This window comes from Podarcis muralis, chromosome 12 (assembly GCF_964188315.1).
Source record: "Podarcis muralis chromosome 12, rPodMur119.hap1.1, whole genome shotgun sequence".
Classification (NCBI taxonomy): Eukaryota; Metazoa; Chordata; class Lepidosauria; order Squamata; family Lacertidae; genus Podarcis; species Podarcis muralis.
Window position 1 is genome coordinate 33,261,980 of NC_135666.1, and position 23,022 is coordinate 33,285,001.

At 38.4% G+C, this 23,022-nt stretch overlaps 1 protein-coding gene across 3 annotated transcripts in view; it reads right to left on the reverse strand.

Annotated features, from left to right (window-relative positions):
• CRPPA (CDP-L-ribitol pyrophosphorylase A) overlaps positions 1-23,022 on the reverse strand; it is a 56,403-nt gene that overhangs the window by 19,238 nt on the left and 14,143 nt on the right. For 2 of the 3 annotated variants that reach the window (XR_003709084.2, XM_028749921.2), the window contains exons 3-9: positions 19,323-19,472; positions 17,610-17,714; positions 15,540-15,585; positions 9,164-9,261; positions 8,464-8,556; positions 7,159-7,251; positions 5,739-5,861 (exon numbers count right to left, since the gene is read on the reverse strand). Coding sequence is in view for 2 of the 3 variants with exons in the window: in XM_028749921.2 (XP_028605754.2) it covers positions 5,739-5,861; positions 7,159-7,251; positions 8,464-8,556; positions 9,164-9,261; positions 15,540-15,585; positions 17,610-17,714; positions 19,323-19,472 (708 nt within the window). In the remaining variant the exon portion in view is untranslated. The remainder of the gene's footprint in view (positions 1-5,738; positions 5,862-7,158; positions 7,252-8,463; positions 8,557-9,163; positions 9,262-15,539; positions 15,586-17,609; positions 17,715-19,322; positions 19,473-23,022) is intronic. The other variant, XM_077936985.1, reaches the window with a different exon arrangement.

Consider the following 23,022-nt stretch of genomic DNA (forward strand, 5'->3'; position numbering starts at 1 on the left):
AGTGTGGTGCCTGCCTGCCTGCCCAGCATCCCACATGTCTGTCCGTTCCCAATAGAAGGTGCTGGGGTCATGGCTGGCCAGGCTCCTTCACCTACTTGCTTACTTACTCTGAGGCCACCTCAGCTCCTGGAAACCAGCACTCCCTGGCCAGCCCCTGAGCAAACATTTGCCAGGGGAGCTTGTAGCCAGGGCTGTTGCAACAAACAGCCACGCAAGCCTGTGAGAGGCAGAGATGCGAGAGGGCATCAGAGGAAAGAGGGAAGGAAAGAGGGACAGAGGCCAGTGTTGCCTGCAGCATCCCTGACCATCATTCAAGGCACCTTAGGGTGCCACGGCACACTGGTTGAAAACTTAAAAACAGACAAAAATCACATGCAGTAAACTGTGTTATGTACTGAGTTGAATAGGATCCAAAAGGCAGCAGTCTGATTGGGCCTAGAACAATAGGATTCAGAATGCAGCAGTCTGATTGGTCCTAGAACAATAGGGTCCAGAATGCAGCAGTCTGATTGGTCCACAGGAGCCACCCAATACAGCTCCAGGTGGAAGTGAATCCACAACCTGATTGGCCTACAGGTGAATCCCGGAATTAGCCAATCATGTGGGGCCCATTGTGTAAATAATGTATATAAAGCAGACATTCTGGGGAACTTCCATTCCTCCTCACCACTATAAGCCGAATAAAGAGCATGAAATCCACTTTTGACTCCGAGTATATTTCAACAGGTTTGTATCCAGTGATGCCCTTGTGTTCATGAGATAGCTTTTGAGCCAGAGGATATCTCTACTAATGGAAAAGTGAAGGCAATTTTCACCAATTCCCCCTCTGCCCTCCAAATCTACTCTACTGGGATCAGGGACTCTCCTGAACAATGATGGGGTACGACAGACCTTTCTTTTGTTTCTTCCTCCCTCATCTGACCACCCTGCATAACAAAACATGGCAATGTGCAAGAAAAAAGAGGAAATGGCAGAGCAGTTCATAGTGCCACAAGTTTTTTAAAAGCTAGGAGAAAGCAGTTTCATCAGTCACTGACTACAGTTAAATTGCTTTCACCTCTCAAATGTGACTTGCCCTCATCACTCTCAGAATAATTTAGTGCCTACAAGATGTGGGTCACAGCATTGATTTGAATCAGTGGAAACAATTGTGAAAAATAAACCTAAGATTTACTGCTAGTTACGCTTTAAAAGAGAGCTGTTTAAAAATGATCCACAGGTGGTATTTGACACCAAGTAAATTAGCCAAAATGTCTAGAATCTAGAGCTAAGGATGACTTATGTTGGAAGCGTAAAGAAACATCAGGTACATTTTATCATTTATGGTGGTCCTGTAGAATAATAAAAGAATTGGGAGATGGTATATATAATGAACTTAAGAAAATGTTTAGAAGAACATTTCCCAAAATGTTTTTGGGAATAATAGCAACAGAAATATCAAAAAATCAAATTACTCTTTGGATGTATGTGGCCATAGACGCTCGAGTTCTGGTAGCACAAAACTGGACGAAGTACCAACCTGAAAAGAATGGCATCTTAAGCTATTAGAATATATAGAACTGGCCAGCATGACAAATAGATTAAGAAATAAAGATGACAAGAATTTGAAAGAGGGTTGGATATTACATATAGATTATATGGAAAACTATTATAACAACAACAAAAAAAACCTTAACAGACTGACAAAAATACTCAGCAGTAGAGGCTATAATGTGGGATAATATAGGATAATGAAGAGTAGAGTAAGAAAACGCAGTTGAAAAGACAGCAGTTAGGAAACCAAGGAAAAAGTGGAAGGGGAATTAAAGACAAAGTTTAGAAAGTAAAACAAACTGGAGGAATAAGCTATGTTACTAGTAATATTTATTTATATATGTCATATTTATGTTATTTTTCTTATTATCCTTATTATATAATACAGTATGCATTGACGACATGATAAAGCAGAAAAGCAAAGAAAAAAATATTTTTTAAAAAAGAATAATTTAGTGCCTAGAAGTCATTTGATTTTTTTTTTGGAATTTTAATGTTGGAAAGGCAGGATACAAATTAAAAAACTGGTAAATAGGAGAGAGGTGTATTCACATATTACAGTGAAGGATTACAGTGCAATCCTTCTAATATACAATACACAGTGAATATGTAAGTCTTCTGTGCTTTTTCTCTAGCAGGATGCAGCTTAAGAATACCAAAGGCAGAAGCATTGCCAGGATCTGTTCATCTTATTGAGTAAACACAGGTTTACTCAAGCCAGATGCAAGTAATTGCATTCCTTTCGAATTTGTGGTGGAAAATTCAAGAATTTATAGGCTGGCAATTATGGACCGAGTACAATATATTTATTTTACATGTTGTCTGTTGCTGCTACCTAGCAGAAAGAACCCCCTTTCAGAATTAGCACAAAATTATATTTCATGGAATGAAATAGTAAACAGAAGCATTTAGTGGCTAAAGCAAAATTAGGTTTCCAGATAGATTGTAAAAATCAAATATAAGTGGTTCAGACTGTCAAAAATGGAAATTTGATACATTATGAGATTGTTCTTTTCCACCCATATGGTAGGAAAATGTTTCTCACTCTAACTCAAATACAATTGCAGACCAGTATGTATTTCTTCCACAAACTGCATTCATAATTCTGAAGATTAACCCCTTCTAGGAGCAAGCACAGGTGCAAGGGAAACAATCTGTATAAAATGGCAAAACAAACCCTACTTTTCTAAATCTGTACTGAACCACTAAGCAACTTTATGCACATGCATGCCTGCATACAATGGAACTTTCTCAGTGCATTAAACTGATTTCTAAGCATGGGTGATCTGCCACATGTGCAGGTATCAGCTACAGATATTAATAGGAGATGCTTCCAAGTAAATAACATTAGGTTCCGAATGTCAAATTATAACAGTCATTCCAACCTAAAGGATTAAGCAGCACTTAAAATGGAGATTTATGGCCACACCAGAGGTAGATGGGGGCTCTTAACTAGCACCTGAATAACCAGAATTTACAGATTTAGAAAAGTAGGGTTTGTTTTGCCATGCTAATGTGTCTGCTTGGCCTTGCTCACATTCCTCTGCATCATGGCCCAAGTAACTGCCCAAACCACAGTCTGTGACGCATGGTTTGCATGTACTGATAAACAGTGGGCTGGCACTTAACAGCTTTGGGCACAACACCTCTCTTTTCTAGCATAGTCATGATGAGATTGAATAGTTTGCTTCCAGTTTCAATTAACCACAGTTTAGTGTTATGGCCAAGCCCTAAACAGTAGTTGGTTGAAACAATCAGCTTCATAACCAATGGTTAACCATAGTTTGGCTAGGTTTGAACACAAAACTAAGCAGGGGTTAGCCTTAATCTGAAGCAAAGCTTTCCAACATTAATGGAGGAGGAGAGGGAATGGGAAGCGCTTGAGCTAGGATTGTTCTTTATAGTCATAAACAATTTTTTATCATGACATGTAAATGTGGGCACTGAATCATAAGAGTCAGAAACACTCTGAAAGAAGACCTCATTCACACTGTAACAATTCAGTAGAAAAGTACTGTATATTATTGTATAAAAGTATAGGCAGCGACTATTTTGAGTGTCCTGTTGACGCACGACCACTGACATGTGTGCTGCTTTTGGCCTCAGAAGGGGGCAGAATGGGCTTACAATGTCCCAGAATGCAAGTTGCCTGTACTGTATATGTTTCCTAAACCATTAGATATGGGCCTGAGAGATATACATTAAACCATTAAACACTGTAGGCGATGTTGCGACAAATGCCTCACAGGATTGTTGTGAAGAAAAGATGGGATAGGTTCATATACTCCACTTGGAGAAGGATTATTTGCAAAACATTTCTCTCAGTTAATTGATTTATCTTTCTGGAACAAAAAAAATCCTCAATGTTTTCCCAGCCAAAAGCAGAAAAAGTAAGGTAATATTAGAGAAGAATCATCCAGTATTTAAATGCCTGAAGTAGTCACACAAGTAATTTCAAAAATTAACCACAAATTTAAATGCTCTCCCACAAATTGAAAACAAAATACCACCCTTGATGAAACATCGGAATTTTTTAATGACAAACACAGCCCTCGCTTGGAAATGGACTGAGAAAGGGAAACTTTGCCTTTTTAGAATAAGCATTTCAAGCTTTAATGAGATTAGCCTTTCTACAGCTTTAATTTACAAGAACTACTAAATCAGGCATCCAGTTTTTAGTTTGTACTGAAAGAAAAATGTACTCAAAAAGCTTTTACACATCTGCTGTCGGTATTCTTCTTAACCAAGTTTACCTACAGTTAAATGTAAGCCCTGACATCACCCTTTAAATGGCAATTCCTGCAGCAAACGTGTAGCATGAATGGTAGGAACATGCCCTTTAAAAAGCAGTAGAGATTCACAGGGAAACCCAGAGCTCAGCGGGCCCTCTGGCACAAGTACCTAATGATTTAGACTAGATTCACATATGAATTGAACTTCAACCATTCACTGTGAAAGAGAGGGTGGAGAAGCTGCCAAGGTAACAACTGGATTTGTCTGGAAGCATAATTTCTGTGAACTGGTACAGTCACACATCTAGTATGTGCATAGCTGAATTCTGTGAACTACGGCTACAATTTCTGACATTAACAAGCTGACAATATGCCATCTATGTGGAGGTGCCAATTCACATAAACCACACAAATATCATCATATGTCCTGGCTTTGAGCCTCACACCCTGTTCTCTTCCAGCGTAATCACAAAGGGCCTCATGCGTCACTCCCTGACGATATAGCACTCCCTGACGATATTGCTATGTACGTGATCAAGTCAGGCTGATCTTTGATCCTTTTAGGATTTATTCCCTGCTTCTGCACTATTATTTCATCACAGATTTGCCCTCATGCATTTCACAAGAAAATGCAGCAAGTGTCATCAACAGCAATGCAGTTGATTTTATTTGAAAGCATAGATTTTAGTGAAGATCTGTCTTTCTTGGTTTCTTACGCACAGAAAGTGCTGCTGTGACACACGAGATACGTTCTTGGCATTATACATGGAATTATACTTACTTGACACCAAGAATGGCTCCAGGCAATTATTTAAGGACTGACATTTAAAATGACAATTTCCCAATGCAGAGTGTGATATATAAACAGAGCCAGAAGGAACTGTACTCCAGTAGCCCTCATTATACTGGGATTACATGGCTTTCTCAGAAACCTACTTAGGCTTTTAATCACAAATTCCAATCAGAACCATGAAGTTGGAAGGGACCCCATAGGCAATCCCATCCAACCCCAAGCTCAATGTAGGGAATTCAGAATTAGAGCATCCTCAAAAACTGGCTGTCCAGTCTCCGTTTAAAGTCTTTCGGTGAAGAGAGGCCACCCCACTTTGTTCCAGGTAATTGGTTCCATTGTTGAACTGCTCTCACTTTTAAGGTGTTCCTCCTAACGTTCAGACTTCTCCTCCTTCGTAAACCCTTTTTCTTTTGTGTCAAGTCTCTCAGATTGTAAACATAGGGGCAGGGACTTTTTTTATTACTAATATATGTAAACCACATTAAGGGTTCTGCAGAACAACAAAAATGGACGGGAACCTTTCCAACCTAAAAAACAGTTGTATTTTTGTCACCTTTCAGATTTTTTAAAACTTAAAAAAAAAAACCTTAAAAACTTAAAAAAAATCAAGTGGTTGGGTCACAAAAATGCATTCATAAATAGGTAATTCACAGATACTTCACATTCATTTAGCTACATACCTTTCGGTAATGTATACTGAGACCGTATAGCAAAATATTTTTCTTTTCCACTTCCTTTGCAAATTTAGTGAATCTTTGCATTGCACTGATAAAAGACACATTTTCGAAAAAATCCAAGTATACCTAACAAAGGGAGAGAAGAGAAAAACTAATTTTTAAAAAATTAATTAAATTCCCAAGAAACAAATAAAAAGTAAAGAATGGTCCTAACAGTATCTGCAGGCAAAAAAAAAAAAAGGACCTCTGGCAGAGGGAGGTCCTTCCTGGATCACAGTGAAACCTTCTCCTATTCCTGATGCTTTGCTGGTGGTGCTCCACCAGTGGTGGAATGAAAAATGGAGTGGTTTAGAGGCACATCATGAGTGACCAAAGATCCACAGAATCTTAAGCTCTCTTGTTTCACTGACATGCCTCTAAACTGAGCTTGAATCTAGCATAGTTAATGCCCATCAACTGGAGTCAATGGGAGGAAGCAAAAAGGATACACACAACCAGCTTCCACAGGATGGTTCCACAGCCACCTGGACTTAGTAAAGTGTGACAGGTCTGCCACAGATCTTCACACCATCACCATCAGTCGGATTAGTTTGGCCAACAGATGCAAACATAATCAGACTTCCTAGGGAGCAAGCTTGACTGGACACAGTGAAACTTACTTCTGATTTACCATGCAAAAAATTGCAAAGCAGATAGTGTGGGTCTCCGATACTATCAAAGAAAAGTACCATACCAACCCTGCTTACTATTTTAGTACATTGCTTTAAAGGTTATTCTGGTTCAGAAATTTCCCTTTAAAATTTCAGCTGGAGTTAGAGGTGACAAGATACACACCACCAACATGATTAGACAATCCTAATCTGGAAAAGCATGGAATTTTACAACAAGTTGTTGGCATTCATCTGTCTCAAACACTATGTTAGCAGGACCAAAATGACATCCCCAGGGCGCAAGTCTAGGCAGTGTGTATGGAGGTCCTGGCCTGCCCAGATGACAAGACCCTTCTCCCAGTCTTGCTGATGTGGTCCAAAGGAAAGCAGAGCAATATGGTTGGCACCAGCTTGGCTGCAGGAGTTGCTGGAAGGAGGCGTAAAGGGCACCATCCAACATTCTTAAGGGCTCCACTCCAGATTTTTGTAGAGGAATCACAGGTGAGAGCTGAGTGCAGGGTGTGGACCAAAGGTGGACAGACTATCCCAGAAGGAGCACAATATGTCCCCTGCCAGAGGCACTACCCCTCCCCTAAAACCCCATGCACCCTTACAATAAGTATTCAATAAATAATATAGTTTTGACTTGCCTCTACTTGGTATCTATTACATGTTACAGAGGTGACACTGATGCTTAAAAACAGAATCTCATATGTAGTCTGATGTATTAGAAAAGTTACTTTATAATATAATAATGTAATATATTAACCTACCGAGATAAGAACAACAGAGTATAAAAGAGAAGCATTTGTGTTTTCAAGTATTTCTACTAACTGATGTGTTTCTTGGAAGTTAGACAGGTTATCCTAAAAATAAATAAATAAAAAACAGGTTTCCAGTTAAGAAGAATGCTTTCAAGATGCATAATGTACTTATTTAATTACACTATCAACTTCTCTTGCTCAGGGAGGCTGTGGCCTACCTCCCTCAAGCCTATACCCTACTGTAACAAATGAAGCACATGTAATGTAAATAAAAGGATATTATTCCCTAATTTACTACCTTCTCCCCTTCCTTCGGTTGTCTTTTTTGTGTTACTGTAAATCCCTCAGGGGAAGGACCTATCCCCTTGTACTTTATGAAGTTGATCTCCACTGAAGTGGTGCTATATGACCAATAAAATAACAATACATTTGTAGTATTGCAGTAATATTACAACTGGATTCCCCTTTCCTGTGCATTGTAGGGTTACAGAATCTCAGGATTTGTAATGGACAAAAAATAATCTAAGCGAATTTTTCCATAAGTAAAGAAAAGTGCCTTTATGGAGCCACAAACAAATGTAACTTCACTGTAGAAGAGATAAATTCTGCCTTGGCAACACAGCAGGTGCATCAAAGAAATGTGTTGGCAGAGCAAATAGAAGAATGTATTTTTAAATAGCAATCTGTCTAATATGTTAAAAATCATATAAATAACTTCTGATAAAAATCAATAATCTCATACAAACAAGCCAAGTTGCAGCATAATGAAAAAACAGGATTGCCTCATTGGGGGAAAATGTCTTACTGATTACAATTGAGGTAATCACAGAGACACTTTGGGATCAAAAGCAGTAAAGATTTTGTGAAGTGTGTTATACTCTTTCAAATGTACTTAACCGTTTTCCCTAAAGTTATGGCTTTATGAACATAAAGCAGTACATATAGTGGAAATACTGTAAAAAATGAAATTTAAAAGACAATAATTGTTCTAATTTAGGAATAACTTTCTACAATGTATTAAGAATATGAATACAACTTTAAATGGGATGTATCTGGTTGTAAAATATATCAACATTACTCTGCCTGAGTCAACAGTCCAAGTATCAAACTGACAGAACTGATGTCTACATACGACATATGGCTCTGTTAAACTAAAACCTGTCCTTCACAATTGCAGGCCTGAGTTTCATCAGTTTGACAACAGACCATGAAGCTTGTAAGGAAGCCAATTTTATCAAGGACAATGCATCTAAGTGATGCTGTAAAGTTAAAATATGTGCTCGGAGACTGCCTTTGATCTTCCATAATACTTACATTTATGCAAATAAAGTTGTAGCATTGTCCTAGTAATATATTTTGTAGATGACTTTCATTTTTGCAAAGGGAAGTTGATATAGCTTTAACCAGCTGAAAAGGGAAATTAAGATTGTATTAATGAATACTCCCCTAAACAATGTTGTTATCCTGCACATCTTAAACCACAAACCACTGAAGAATCCATGTGTTAACTACCACTTTTAAACTATGTAAGTAACACTTTGTATCATCATACTCATGAACAGAACAAGCATACTCAGGCTCAGCTCCCACAATGGTTTGATGTGAACTAGAAGTGTTCGTTGTGGGAAATTTCTAAACTATGGTTTAATGGAACCAGGCCATAAACTCATTTCATGCCCAGCTACAGGCCTCCTTAGCCAGTCCAAGCAGAACGCTTTTCAAAATACTGGTCTGATCTGATTGCCCTGACTGACTGTAATAAGACCCAAGGAAGGAAGCACTGTATTAAATACCCTGGTACAAGGAGTGATTGACCAGCTGCATGTGTTCTGGGAATCTAAAAGGAAAACCAACTCAGGATGCCAATTCAACCCAAGCTATAATCATCCCTTGGAAAAAAAATTGCCAGAGGCCACTGCATTTAGTGGCATGCTAAAAAAAATACTTGTACATATCTTTCACATTGGAATTCTCCTTATGTTGATGATGTTGAGAATCAAAATCTAGTACTTACTTTCACATCGCTCTTCAGTGTTTCATGAAGGAGAAATCCTACTTGCACGGCATCTTCCTTCATATTAGTGAGAACACAAACTTGTTGTGATATGTTGTCTAATAAAGAAAATTTAAAACGGCGGGGGAAAACAGTTGTTATCATCATAATCATCAATTCTCTAACTTATTTCAGTAAACAATTATTTTAGACAGGGTTTGTTTTTATAGAAAGAGGAATTGTGTTTTCTGCACTTGGAAAAACAGTTTTATGACAAGGGTTATATACGGGTAAATACAGGATTAGATATATCATCAGCTACCATGAAAATACTCCCTCCCCCCAACCTGAGGATTGTTAAATTTAACTTCCTGGCTACTATTACAGATACCATCCCTATCCAACTCAAAGACAGCTCAAGTTTGTGAAAAAAGAACTGACCATAAACAGCCCAGTGTTTTATCCCATGGGTCCCTTTGGGAGGAAGGGTATTCCCTACTCTTTCTTTTTTGTGTTGTTTGGCAAACCATTGCATGTGTAAAAACCATGATCCAAAAGCCACTGTAACTCTGGAATAAAAATGAACTTAATAGTATAATAAGCTTTCTTTGTTCTATTTCTGTTGGTGTAGTTTTGTATCCATTTCTCCCATTGCATCTGTCATCCCATCTATGTTACATGACCAAGCCTTGTGTTCCATGCACCCTCCTACTGCACACGGCACTTAATTACTTCCTCAGTTGCAGCAAACAATCGTTTGCATTTGCCCTCCAAAATCAGGCTTGCAAACACCTTCAAACCATGCTTTTGGTTTGGAAGGCAAGCACCAACCAGTTGGGATGCGAAGAGAATACTATGATTTGCCTCAAGCCAGGAAAGTAACAGAGTGTGCAAGAGGAAGAGTTAGTGTGCTTGTTCCCATATTGCGTAACTATGATTTGGCACTGCATATGAACTGACCTACTGGGTGCAATATTAAGCAGCCAACAGTGCATGCAGGAGCAAAGCATTCACATAATCAAAGGACATTTTAATAGAAGCCCATCACTGAAAAAACAGGCAGACCAGATAACTGATCTGTTCCCCTATAATGACCAGCTACAACAAATAATAATAATTTCAGTGCACTCATTTTTCACCCCATCTGTTCATTGGCTACCTAGGATTACATTCTATGTGAAGAAATACTAATGAACAAAGCCTTAAGTGTATTTAGCATAAAAAACTTAGATATATGATTATCCTTTGTTACACAACTCACTTACGGTAATTCAAGTGGGATTTGAGCACCCACACTCTATTCCTGTGGTGTGGGAACAGAGCAGAAGTTCCCTACACTCCAGTAAAGGAGCAGGGGGAAAGGGTGATACTGTCAATGCAAGTGCAACTAGGGATAAGTTAGATAGCACTGATATAAAAGGAGTATGTTCATTTGAATGGAGGAGCATGTGGCTGCACAATGAGGTAGTACGTCCAAGCAGGGCATAATAAGTGATTTATTCCTTGGGGGCAGCCCCACTGTGAAAATATTAATTTCTAAACATTAATTTCTCATTGCTGCTAGAATTTGGGATCACATAATTCAGTAGTGAAGCAAGTGTGCAAGGCAGAGCTACAGTTCTAAAAATTATAGGTTCATTCTGCACCTATTTCTGAATGCACATTTCAAGGTATCCCTGAAAGGGAGACTGAAGCTTTACATGTTTCAACTGGAGGTTCAAATATATAGTTGCCCTAGGGGAAGAAATCCTTAAAGAGATTTTTTCAGGATGTTTTTGTACTATCCAGGTTCTAACTACTTTTCTAAATGAGTCATCCTAACTGCAGGATGAGGTTTCCCTATTTGCAGACTAATAATATGAGAAGGGGGAGAGAGGCAGACATGCGCCACATTGTCTGCACATCCAGCAAGTTCTTACCTGTTTTACTTCAAGAGCATTAAGAATGCTTTTTTTTATTATTGAACATGTTCTATTATTTTTCCAACATTGGTTGTTAAAGAAAGACAAAGCTAAAAAATGGAACACCATTACACTTTAAGAAATCATTTTATGAAGATAGTGAATCAAATGTTTAACATATTGGAACCACATTGTTTGGTACTTGAATGATCATTATATTTTTCTTACCTACATCAGTGCTCAGTTTTAAAGAATGGAATGTGTCCTTTATCAACAGCTTATATTGCCTACAGCAGAAAACTTTAGCTAAGCTTTCCTAAAGCATTTGGAACTTGTTAGCTATATTTGCATAGGTAGGATTACATTTGTAATACAGATCACCAAATACTGCTCACATAATTAAAAGCAGATGATATACTAATTTCTTTTAAACTCTTTAATGTCATATCTTAATTGTGATTTGATCAATCACACTGGGAAACAACAAGGTATTATTTGCATTTATTTGCAGTTTACTGCTGCTCAAATGTCTAGGGAAATATTACTGAATAACAACTTAATGTTTGCACGGCGCTTTCAGATGGTCATAGTACTTCATATTCTGTATCTTACTGTAATCCTTATAACCACTACCATGTATAATTATCCCCATATTATGAGTAGCTGAGGGGAAATTTGGCTCCCTTAAGACCACCTAGTGGCTTTATGGCAGAGACAAGATTCAACCCAGTGATTTCCTGGGTCATAGCTCAGATTCACAGGAATGGGGAACCTGTGACCTTCCAAATGTTGCAGGACTACAACTCCCACCAGCCCCAGCCAGCATGGCCAATGGTCAAGAAGAAGAAGAGTTTGGATTTGATATCCCGCTTTATCACTACCCAAAGGAGTCTCAAAGCGGCTAACATTCTCCTTTCCCTTCCTCCCCCACAACAAACACTCTGTGAGGTGAGTGGGACTGAGAGACTTCAAAGAAGTGTGACTAGCCCAAGGTCACCCAGCAGCTGCATGTGGAGGAGCGGAGATGCGAACCCGGTTCCCCAGATTATGAGTCTACCACTCTTAACCACTACACCACACTGGCTGGTCAAGGATGACTGGCATTATAGTCCAGGGACTTCTGGAGGTCCACCGGTTTCCCATCCCTGCTATGATAACTCTCCCTAATCCTGGCTCACCAACAGGAATGGGAAAGAAATTTGATTCAGTTTGCATTTAAAGCCAAACCTACCAAATATGCGAACTGAAACATAGCTATCCTTCAAATTTTACACTCACAAAGTTTTGCAGTGCCATTCTCCAGCCAGATACTTGTAAGACTCTAACTTGCTTAGCTTCCCATTAGGTACCATTGGACAGCTCTTATCTTCTAATAATGGATGTACTTAAACCAAGTTAATGTTTAAAAGTTTTATCCACTGTACTGCTATACAAAATAGTCTTAGAAGATTATAAAACTGATCAGCTACTATATTATGCAAAATAAGAGGCCATTAAATCACAAAGTTAATATGATCATACTTCTATAAAGATAATGTTAACCCCGCCTCTCCTAACTGCACCTCCCTTTTTACATTGGATTCCCACATCCTCACTTTTTACATGATTGAAACAAGCTGGGTTTAAACACATGGATATGTCACATTAGCATGGCCCTGGTGTGACATATATGGCATTCTCCTAGTGGTCTCTTATCCAAGTTCTGGCCAAGTTGTGGAGAGCCAAATCTCATCCCCTTTCATTATACTTGATCATACAGTCTGTAAGATAAGATGTATAGTTTGGCTATGTACAATCCTAATTCTATAGGAGAAGCTCACAACCACTGATTCAATCAATAAAACAGTGGAATGCATTTGCATTAACATAGCCTACAGAAATGGGTCAACTTCAAACACTTGCATACCATTGTAAAATCCCATTCCTAAATATATTACATGGAAAGAAGCCCCATTGTGGTCAATTTATATTTAGGGTTGGCATGTAAAATTGCTGCTGTGCAAATATTTACATTTTCATAATTCTCATCAAGGGTTCAGTGAGACTGCAGCTGGGCTAGTTACTGAAGTTGTCACACCTACTGATTTATACACAGCAGCTATACTACCTAAGTTCAGTCATTTCTAAGACAGTTGCCATTATGTGAAATGTCACCTAAGGAGCTATAATAAGTATAGGCATATGCTCGGAAGAACTGAGGAAAGGTGGCTTGAGACGTATACAAATTCCCTTTTATACTATGTACAAATTCCCCTATACACACAAATCTGGAATAATTCAAGCAACCTAGGGAATATGCTATATTAATCTCATCTGTTACTTTATGTGCATTGAAGTCATTCACATAATTTCAAGGGGTGCTCTCCTACTATGCTGTACTCAGTGTAGACCAACTGCAATTAACTGACTTAAGTTAGCATATAATTTCTTAGCAATTAAAAATATATTTAAATGTCATTAACTTCCATAAGATGTTCAGAGGAAACTGAACATTTAACAGCTGGATAACTTTGTTGGAAATATTTGTAGAACAAAAAAAGAAGAAGAATTTGTATTCAAAATTCAATAGTCTTAATAGTCAAGTACCTTTGTGTGAAGACATCGTAGATTACTGACTGGTATAACATTTATAGTACAGAAGCAGAAAAATCTGAGTGACTTAAGAAAATATTTTATAGAGTCATTATTTGAACAGTATGTACTACCCAATTGTACCAAAAGAAGAAGGTAAAGAAGAAAATAGAAAACATAAGATGTGTCTGGATATTTTTAGTTTCTACTGAAGTGACTAGTAGAGTATGTGCCAAGAAATGCTCATTGTAGAGAATAAGAAAATCCATATCACTTCAGACTGGTTTGTTTATGTAAATTAAATTCAGGGTTTTTTTAGTCTTGGCATTGTTAACCAGTTTAAAAACTTGTTAGTCTGAGCTTGCACAGCAGCTGTGGGTGGGCGAAACAAGTCTGCACAACAAATACAATGTTGCTTTGCTTACAGAATATCCCTAAATACATAGGTAAACATACAAGATGAAGTATGGTTTTAGCTCATTGTAACTAGTTCCGTATTTATTTGTAAATCAGTCCTTGACATAGGAAATCCCCATATTTAAGCAGCTACAATTGTTTTAGATACCTAAGTGCACCAGAAATCACACTTTCCTGTGACTCTTCTAAATGAACAAATATATGCAAAATGAGGAGCCAGGATCCAATTTCGCTTCTAATTTTAAGTGAAGTTTGAGTATCTCCTTCACACAGATGATTAACTTTCAATGACGGCCATTCAACTGAAAACCAGAGTAGTAGACTTAAAATTTAAACCACTTGAAGAATCAGGTCCAAATGTTTTCAGAATAAAAGGCCACAGTGTGGCAGAACCATAGTGTATCCACTGACTAATGGCTCCCAGGGCTGGTTTCCCTATGCAGGGAGAGGGAATTGCACAGAACAAGTCCCTACAGACACTGCAGATGAGAAAGCAGCTCAGTCAGGCTCAATTGGTTCTCTTCCACTGTTTCTCTAAGAAGCTACACTGATTACTATCACCATATCCTATGAGGAACAGCAGCAGCTTGTCAGGAGTTTGGAGACAGAAAGAGAGATCTCTTTCTATCCAAACCAGTCAGCTAGGACTTCTTCCTCTTCTTCCTCCTCCTGGCTGCAGACCTTTGTGACCCTTAGACCAGCTCCACAGCACTGCCCCCTGGGAAGTTACTGAATTTTGAACCTAGATTCTCCTACTTGGCTTGCCTTGATTCTCCACGTGGACTGACATCCTGCTTTGACTTTAGCAAGCTGTGTGCTGTATGTAGTCTAACACCCCAAAGACAGGTCCCTCCAAGAGATGGAGCTGGCAATACAGTGCTAGATGGGATTTGATGAGTTGGGACTTGTTGCCAAAGCAGTTGGAATCAAAGCCCTAATGTCGCAGATCTGCCTCAAATAAATGTGGAGTGCAACACTAAATGAGATGTGAGAATCTGTCATGGTGAAGTGTGAAGGTGCAAGGTGATGGCAAGGTGAATGTTTACACTTCTCACTAAGAAAGAATCTGTAAAGGCACTTTTACAGCCTTGAAACAGAAGCCAATACAAGTTGAATCTGTGCAGCAGCAACCATGATGTTTAGTGTCACTAGCCATATGGATCTTTCACACTGCATCTCCCTGCTGGTGCAATGCCCATCCACTGAACAAAGTCCTCACTAATGTCTTGATTATGTACTTCCTGAAGTTCTGTTTTCCCCTTGGATAGGCTTTCATTTGGGTTGAAAGGTCAGCATTGTCTGACTTGAATCAGAGACAGTGCCCAAGGCCTATTTTCCATTTGCCTGGTTCCTTTATGCAACTTTACATGATTAAAGGAATAAGCTAAAGCTATTTATGTGGTTTTATTATTTTACCAGTCAACTTTAATTTCTAGTGCTTTCACACACAAAATGTGGTTTCATCTTGGTGACTATATGAACTGGCAGACTCAAGGACAAGCACATACCCTTAATTAAAGAATCAGCTGCATACAGATCTCGCTTGTAGGTCACCTAAAGGACAGATAAACCTAATTAGTTCTTCCACAAGTTTTTAATCACACACACACACACACAAAGTACCTAAAGACCATTTTCCACACTGAAAGACTGTCGACACATAATATTGTCATTTTATTATTGTTGTTATTTTTAGTAGCCTTCCATCTCAAGGCTACGTACAAAGCACAATGGATGAACTAAAAATCAGTTAAAACACACGCAAACACAAAATATGATTTTAAAAAACACACAGAATGTATGCATAAGGCAGAGACCTATTCATTCAGCTGGGAAAGCTTGTTGGGAGAAAAAGGTCTTCAGTTATTCCCAGAAAGTGCAGATAGTGGGTACCTGTTGTGTCTTGACAGGAATGTTGTTCCACAGAACAGGGACAGCCACACTGAAAGCTCTGCTCCAAGTTACTGTATTATATTTAATTATATCTTAATTATATCTAAATTATATTTAAAAAGCACTAGAAGCCATGAGAAAAAATGTAAATCAGAAGATCTTCCAAATCTGTATTTGTATTAAGCCTTCAAATCTGTTCAGTATTAATTTTATCATTCTTTTAAAAAATGGCTACATTTGGTTTACCCACATATGTCTACCATATTCTTTCTAAGAGTGTTCACCTTTATTCTGTTTTAGTGAAATAGTAAATTTACCATTTGCATAGCTTCATGTCAAGAAGTTCATCTAAATTACTATGATAATTATATTGCTTCCCTTACTATGATAATTACATTATTTCCCAAAATCTAGAGTTAACATCTTTTATTTTAAAAAAACAACAAATCTCTTGCTGTAATACTCTGAATGTATTACTAGTTCTGATCTAAAAAGTACTTTGGAGCAGGAGTGTTCTTTGAACAAGACACCTCATGGAGGAGAGCTCTTATGTCAGTTTTGGTAGTGAAACGAATAGGTTGCTCTGAAGCTCACATGCTTAAAACTGACGCCAGAAAATAAAGAGAAATTACCAAAACAGATTTTATTTATTGTGTGTGTGTGTAGTAACAAATGTCTTATATAAACTGAATATACTGCATAGTGATAAAGAATGATACATATATAAAACAGTTGTTACAGTATGATTTTAGCATAGACATAATAACAAAAATGTGGAAGGATAAGTCCTAGAAATTCCTTTAACACAAGATGTATACACTGTTTTTTAAATTAAAAAAATGTATCTCCATTCATTTATAATTATGCCACATACTTTAATAATATTGTAGTAATCCTTGTTTTTTTAGAGATTAGGGGACAATCCAAATCACCCTACATGGTGGCAAGTGCAGGAGGTGGTGGAGGGAGAAGCCTGTGTCAGCCTAGAGCTGAAGCCGCAACTGGGCCTGAAATAGAACCAAGGCGATCATAGGATGCAGTGAGAGTGGCTTGGGATCCAACAATACTTGGCTGGCCCAGCCCTAGCCCCTCCAGGAAACTTGTTTCGGGCTGCTGTTGACACTTCTGTCCATCCACACATTCAGCAGGTGAAGTGGAGTAGCACATGGACAGAATGACATGCCAGGAAGCTCTATTACCTCTATTCAACATATTAAAATATATATGTTTGATGTATTTAATATAAACACATCAAAATGTGTCGTTTATATAATAGAATATTATATAAAAGAATATTTGAAGAGTATCGTTCTGTATGAGCTAAAAGGGAAGTCTACCAAAGTTGAGCCATTTCCATAAACTTCCTTTCTTGAATCCTGCCTAGATACTTAAAACCAGAGGAGAATGGGTTTGCCTAAGAAAAGCTGGATCAGGCTGATGAGACAGGCATCTCAAGGAACAACCTGCATCTCAGTTCTGCATTGCAGAAGATTTATTACATTCATCTGCGGCAGTGAAAAGCGAGTTGGGCATCTTAAAAGTTCCAACATGGATATACAGCTTGTTATAGTTAAATTGCATTCATGGTTTGTAGCATTTGAGCAGTATTTTTCAGAAGTGCAATAATGTAACTATCATCAACTTTCCAAAGCTTCCCATTTACTAAAGAAAAATGTTGCTCCTACCTTCCATAAGTCAGGGGGCCCTTCAATAAGTTTCGCATTTGTTTTGTTGTATTTTAGTGCCAGATGCAAACATTCTGTTCCGTAATCCAGGTCATAGTCACTGCACTGTAGACAATGTTGAAACAAAAATCATTGTAGCCTACAGAATTTATATACAACATGGCATTTTAAATTACTGTTTCTCAAGCTTTACAAATATACAAAGTCACTATTGTGTACAGATTGACTGAGCACCCTAGTCCAGGTGCAGTCAATGTTTGGCTAACAGACCTAGATCAGTTGCATTTGTGTGATGAAATGTTACTGCCAACATCAGGTTGTGCCACCATGGTAATCACTGCAGAGGTCCAAATAAGCCATCCTGATCCATATAATTTTCTGCTTTATACTGTTATATGCCACATCAGAAGATGACAGCAGTTGCTCAGCTAACAGTATCAATACTGAGATTATCATATCTCTTTCAAATTTGGCCTACATTGCAAGCACACACCATGAACATTCTACTGTGCTGGCAACAGGTGTAACTGTACTTCTCCTAAACATGTATTTTCTAGTATAATGCCTCACAGCAACAGGACAGTGACCTAACATTATGTAACTTTGCCAATTTACTCTCAATAAACTGAAAGTGTTATGTCAAGAAAGGGCTAGATTATTTCCTGAGCCAAGATCTTCTGTAATTCTGTCCTTTGTTAACTGTGCCAGTGGAGAATTGTCAGAGTGCTGTTAAAGCCCTTTCAATTCTGACTATACTATGTAAGCACACTATAGCTCCTAAAATGGTAGAATCCCTCCTGTAATGCATCTGAGACATTCTGGAATACTTCAAAGCAATGCAAATTCACCAGTCGCAATTAGTAGCTTTCCCTCTACACATTCTTAAGTACGGGGGGGGGGGGGGGGGGCGAGTGAAAAACAGAAAAGCAACAGGAAAATGAGCTGTCCATAAATTCCTCAAAATGTTTGTTAAGATCAAAATAACTAGCAAAATTTAAATCAGTATGAGGTAGATTGAGATGGTGAGCAGTTAAGTTTACCTGGAACAAATACAGAATTTCAATACCTCTTTTTTTTAGTGCCAGCAGTAAGTACTGGTTTTCAGGAGTAAGAGAGGGCCAGTATTTTAAAAACTATTTTAAAGGCAGGTGGAATGGGTCCCTCTTTCAGTCTCTCTTTCAGATGGCAATTCCATCATGGGCAAATTTCCAGAAGCCACCTGCCAGTGGGGTGTGTGGGCAGAGGTAAAACTGGTCAGAGCCTTGGCTGTGACTTTTATCATTGTGCAATAAGCTGTATTCCAGCCATGCACAAGTCGGAGGTTTCTATGCACCCACATAGGGTGGTTTCAGGTTTCACCTTCCCCGATCAAAGCAAAGAGAAGACACACTTAGTAGAACAAGCATTTGTCCATTTTGACTGCAGAACCAACTACACAGACTGGTGTAGGTTGTACACACCCAACACATAAACCTTTTCATCCATTTTGTGTGGATATTTGTGTGGAAGTTTAGTATATGTAACATAACATAATTATACAAAATGCTACCATTTGGTGGCAAAAAACCCAAAAATATAATTTATTAAAATGAATATTTACTAATTCACTCCCCAAATAACACATGCAAGTCAGTTGCCTCTTACAGTATGGGGGTGGGGGGTGGGGGGGTGAGGAGAAGAGTAAGTTTCTTTTTTAATTGCCAAAATTCTTACCTGATGATATGCTTGATGGATTATATCAAATAAGAATGCCTGAGGCATTTCACTTGCTCTGTACTTGGCACGATCTAGTGAATGGTCTAAACATCCGTCAGCAGAGGAAGCAATAACAGTGGAGACAAGAGGACAGATTGCTCCTGCTGCCTTGGGAACCAAGAAAAAAAGGGGAGGTTAAACACAGATTTACATGTTTACCTTAGTTAATCTCTGCTTAAAGAACAAGTCCAAGCAAATTTAATATTTTGACTTCCACATACACTGTTGGCCTGATCCAGACAGACATTGAACTCTTCCTGATATATTGCACATCCTATTCTGCATGATGTCGATGAAAGTTGAGCCTAATACTATGGGAATAGACAGCTGCATGCATTATTTTTATCCTGTTGTAGCAAACAGTGAAATTAACACTAAAACCTTTTCCAAAAATGTTTAGCACCAATCTTTCATATTTGTGAAAAACTATCTAAAGCACACACATACCTATCGTATTTTCAGAATCTTCTATTTATGGGAGGCAAAAAACTTACTTCATTATGGAGGCTGAAAAAACAACTGACAAATTATTTTGACTGTTCTGAAATATGGAATGAGTGTAACCATACCATGGTGGATAAATGGCAAAGTATTAATGTGACCACTTCACCAAACCCAGATCTATATTTGAAACCATGACCACGGACATGTGGAGAAACAATCAGATGACCCAAGCCATCAAATTAAATATGACTCAGACTCTAACGGCATTTTTTAAAATAATAATAATAATATTTCCAAATTATTACAAATCAAACCAAATTACCTTAATTTAATTCAATTTCATAAACATGGTTACTGAAATTCTGCTGTGTTGCCTTCATAGGCTTATAAATATCTTAGTTTCAAACGTTTATGGTAAGTAGTGAATGAATTCGTAGGACAAGCAATCAGGTAAGAGTTATGACACAATAGACTAATTTTAGCCCACAATTCTACAACACTACACTGGAATATGTACTGCGTGGTTAAGTATTTTGAACTTTAGGCAGAGACCACTCCTAAGCAACAGTCTTTACATCTGTCTCTTGCTCAATAAACATTGATACAGTGGTGCCTCACAAGACGAAATGAATTCGTTCCGCGAGTTTTGTCGTCTTGCGATTTTTTTCGTCTTGCGAAGCACGGTGTCGGGAAAGTTTTGGAAAAGCTTCAAAAACCTCAAAAAGCTTTAAAAACCTCAAAAAAGGCTACCACACCGCATTCTATGAGTTGCTCCTCGAAGTCAAGTCGCAACTGTATTAACGGTGTTAAGAAAAAGGAAACAAACTTGCAAGACGTTTCCGTCTTGCGAAGCAAGCCCATAGGGAAAATCGTCTTGCGAAGCAGCTCAAAAAACAAAAAACCCTTTCGTCTTGCGAGTTTTTTGTCTTGTGAGGCATTCGTCTTGCGAGGTTCCACTGTAATTCAACTCTGACAGAATTAGTTTCATTTTGTCCATCCTCTCTCTCACACACACCATTTGGTGAATTGTCAGAGCCTCCTGGCTATTCACCCAATTGGTCTTATTTTCAGTTCTCAATTTTCTTCTGGTTGGCTTCAAGTGCCAGCAGTAATCATGGAGATAGTCAGGACTTATGCTTAGGAAAATAAGCATGTCTTAGTTGGGATCCTGTCCTCTACTGCAGCAGAGAAGAAATTGAGACGCGGCAGTTGTCTAGGACTGACCGTTGACAACAATGGTAGCATTATAATACACTTCCTCACTTACAGGCGTAACATTACACCACTGAAGGAAACGGGAGCGTTACCTGAGAAAGCACACAATACTGATTAAGCTCTGCTCTTCCCTTGCCATTCCCTATTCCACCCACTTTTTGTCCCTTGTACTGGTGCCAACGGAAAGGGCAGCAGTGATGTGATATATTGAGACTGAAATCTATCCCAGTGTATCTTCAGGCTGAGCAAATGCACAGGAACTTAGAAGAGAACCTCTCCCTGCCCAGGAGGCATAAATAAACTCAGGGATAGTATTGCTCTGTAAATGAATATGATTAATGTCTTCACATCCTAATTAATCAAACTCTTTCCACATATTACTGCACAGAAAATATTATTTTACACCATTGAAACAACTTCCATTAGTGGGCATTCAAAACCACATGTATTTTCTAAACTAAAGTAGAAGAATTACCTGTGTATTTATGTTTTTAACAGGTAGAAACATGTACTTCTATTCAGACATCTGCGCTCCCACCAATTATATCTCTAGTAATCAACATGCTTCAGCCACATACTGTAATTACCACTTCTGTTAGCAGAACTGTCTTAAAAGAATACTTACCCTAAATTTACAGAATACCACCTTCAAAGATAAAGCAACCACCAGCAATTATGAGATTAAAATATTTCAACTATTTCCAAAAAATATTTTGTTGTATATTTGAACATTAAACTGATACTGTATTAAGCTACTCTTTAGCATTAAACTGATACTGTATTAAGCTACTCTTTTAGCATTAAACTGATTTTAGAAAAACTATTCTAATTTAGTAGCCAACAAAATCCAAGATTACTTCACAGCAACTTAATCACCAAAACTTATGACAACATTCGTCTACCTGTTATTGATGCTTTTGTTATGCTCTTTTGTAAGACCTCAAACCCATCCCATCTTCAAGTAAATGTCAGGGATGCCAACAAAATTTGTCCACACCTGGCTTGGAAAGAAGCTTCTAGGGTTCTTAAAAACCCACCTCCCCACAATTCTTCTCCAGCTCATTTCAGTAGTCAGTTGCACAGCTTCTCCCCATCCCCAGTTTTACTAACTGGAAAGTCACACAAGAACTCAGGGCTTGATAAACGGTGCAGCGTTGACTTGATCAATTTAAGAAATTGAGATTTGGCTTTAGTGCATCAAGGAGTTCCCCTGGCAAGCGAGGGAAAGATTGGGAACCTTTCTTTCCCATGTCAAGGAGAGGTTGTCAAAGGACCTACAAATACTCCTTTATTGGCCTTTGCAAACTAATGTTCAAGAAGGACTAAAAGACAAAATGTGTGGGGACAAAAACTGAGCTGTCTTTCCGGTAACAATACTTTGTGCTTGTTTGGAGTCCAATGTGGCTGGTATCAAGACTCTGGCCCAGGATTTGTCTGTCTATCTTGTACAGTGGTACCTCAGGTTACAGACTCCGCTAACCCAGAAATATTACCTCAGGTTAAGAACTTTGCTTCAGGATGAGAACAGAAATCATGCTCCGGTGGCACAGTGGCAGCAGGAGGCCCCATTAGCTAAAGTGGTGCTTCAGGTTAAGAACAGTTTCAGGTTAAGAACAGACCTCCGGAACGAATTAAGTACTTTACCCGAGGTACCACTGTACAGTAAAAAGGTAAATTTGTGGGCGATAAATAAATAGTCCATGGTATTCGATTGAGACGACAAAACAGGCCTAGACAGAATGGTTACACACTAGAGTGGTTTTGGAATGTTAAAAAAGACAGTACAACCCAGAGTCTTAAATTCCTTAATTTGTAATGCTGAGAATGAACTGTTGAACCTGTGTAAACTACTCTGTGAAAACGGAGAATGATGTCATGAGTCACTGAAGAGAACATTTAACATAATTTTGAATTAAAGAGAAGAGGGCAAATTAGATCCTTAAGGCTGTTTACCCAGCTGGAAGGGGCCAGTTGTAGAACTTGTTGGAATAAGGTCAGC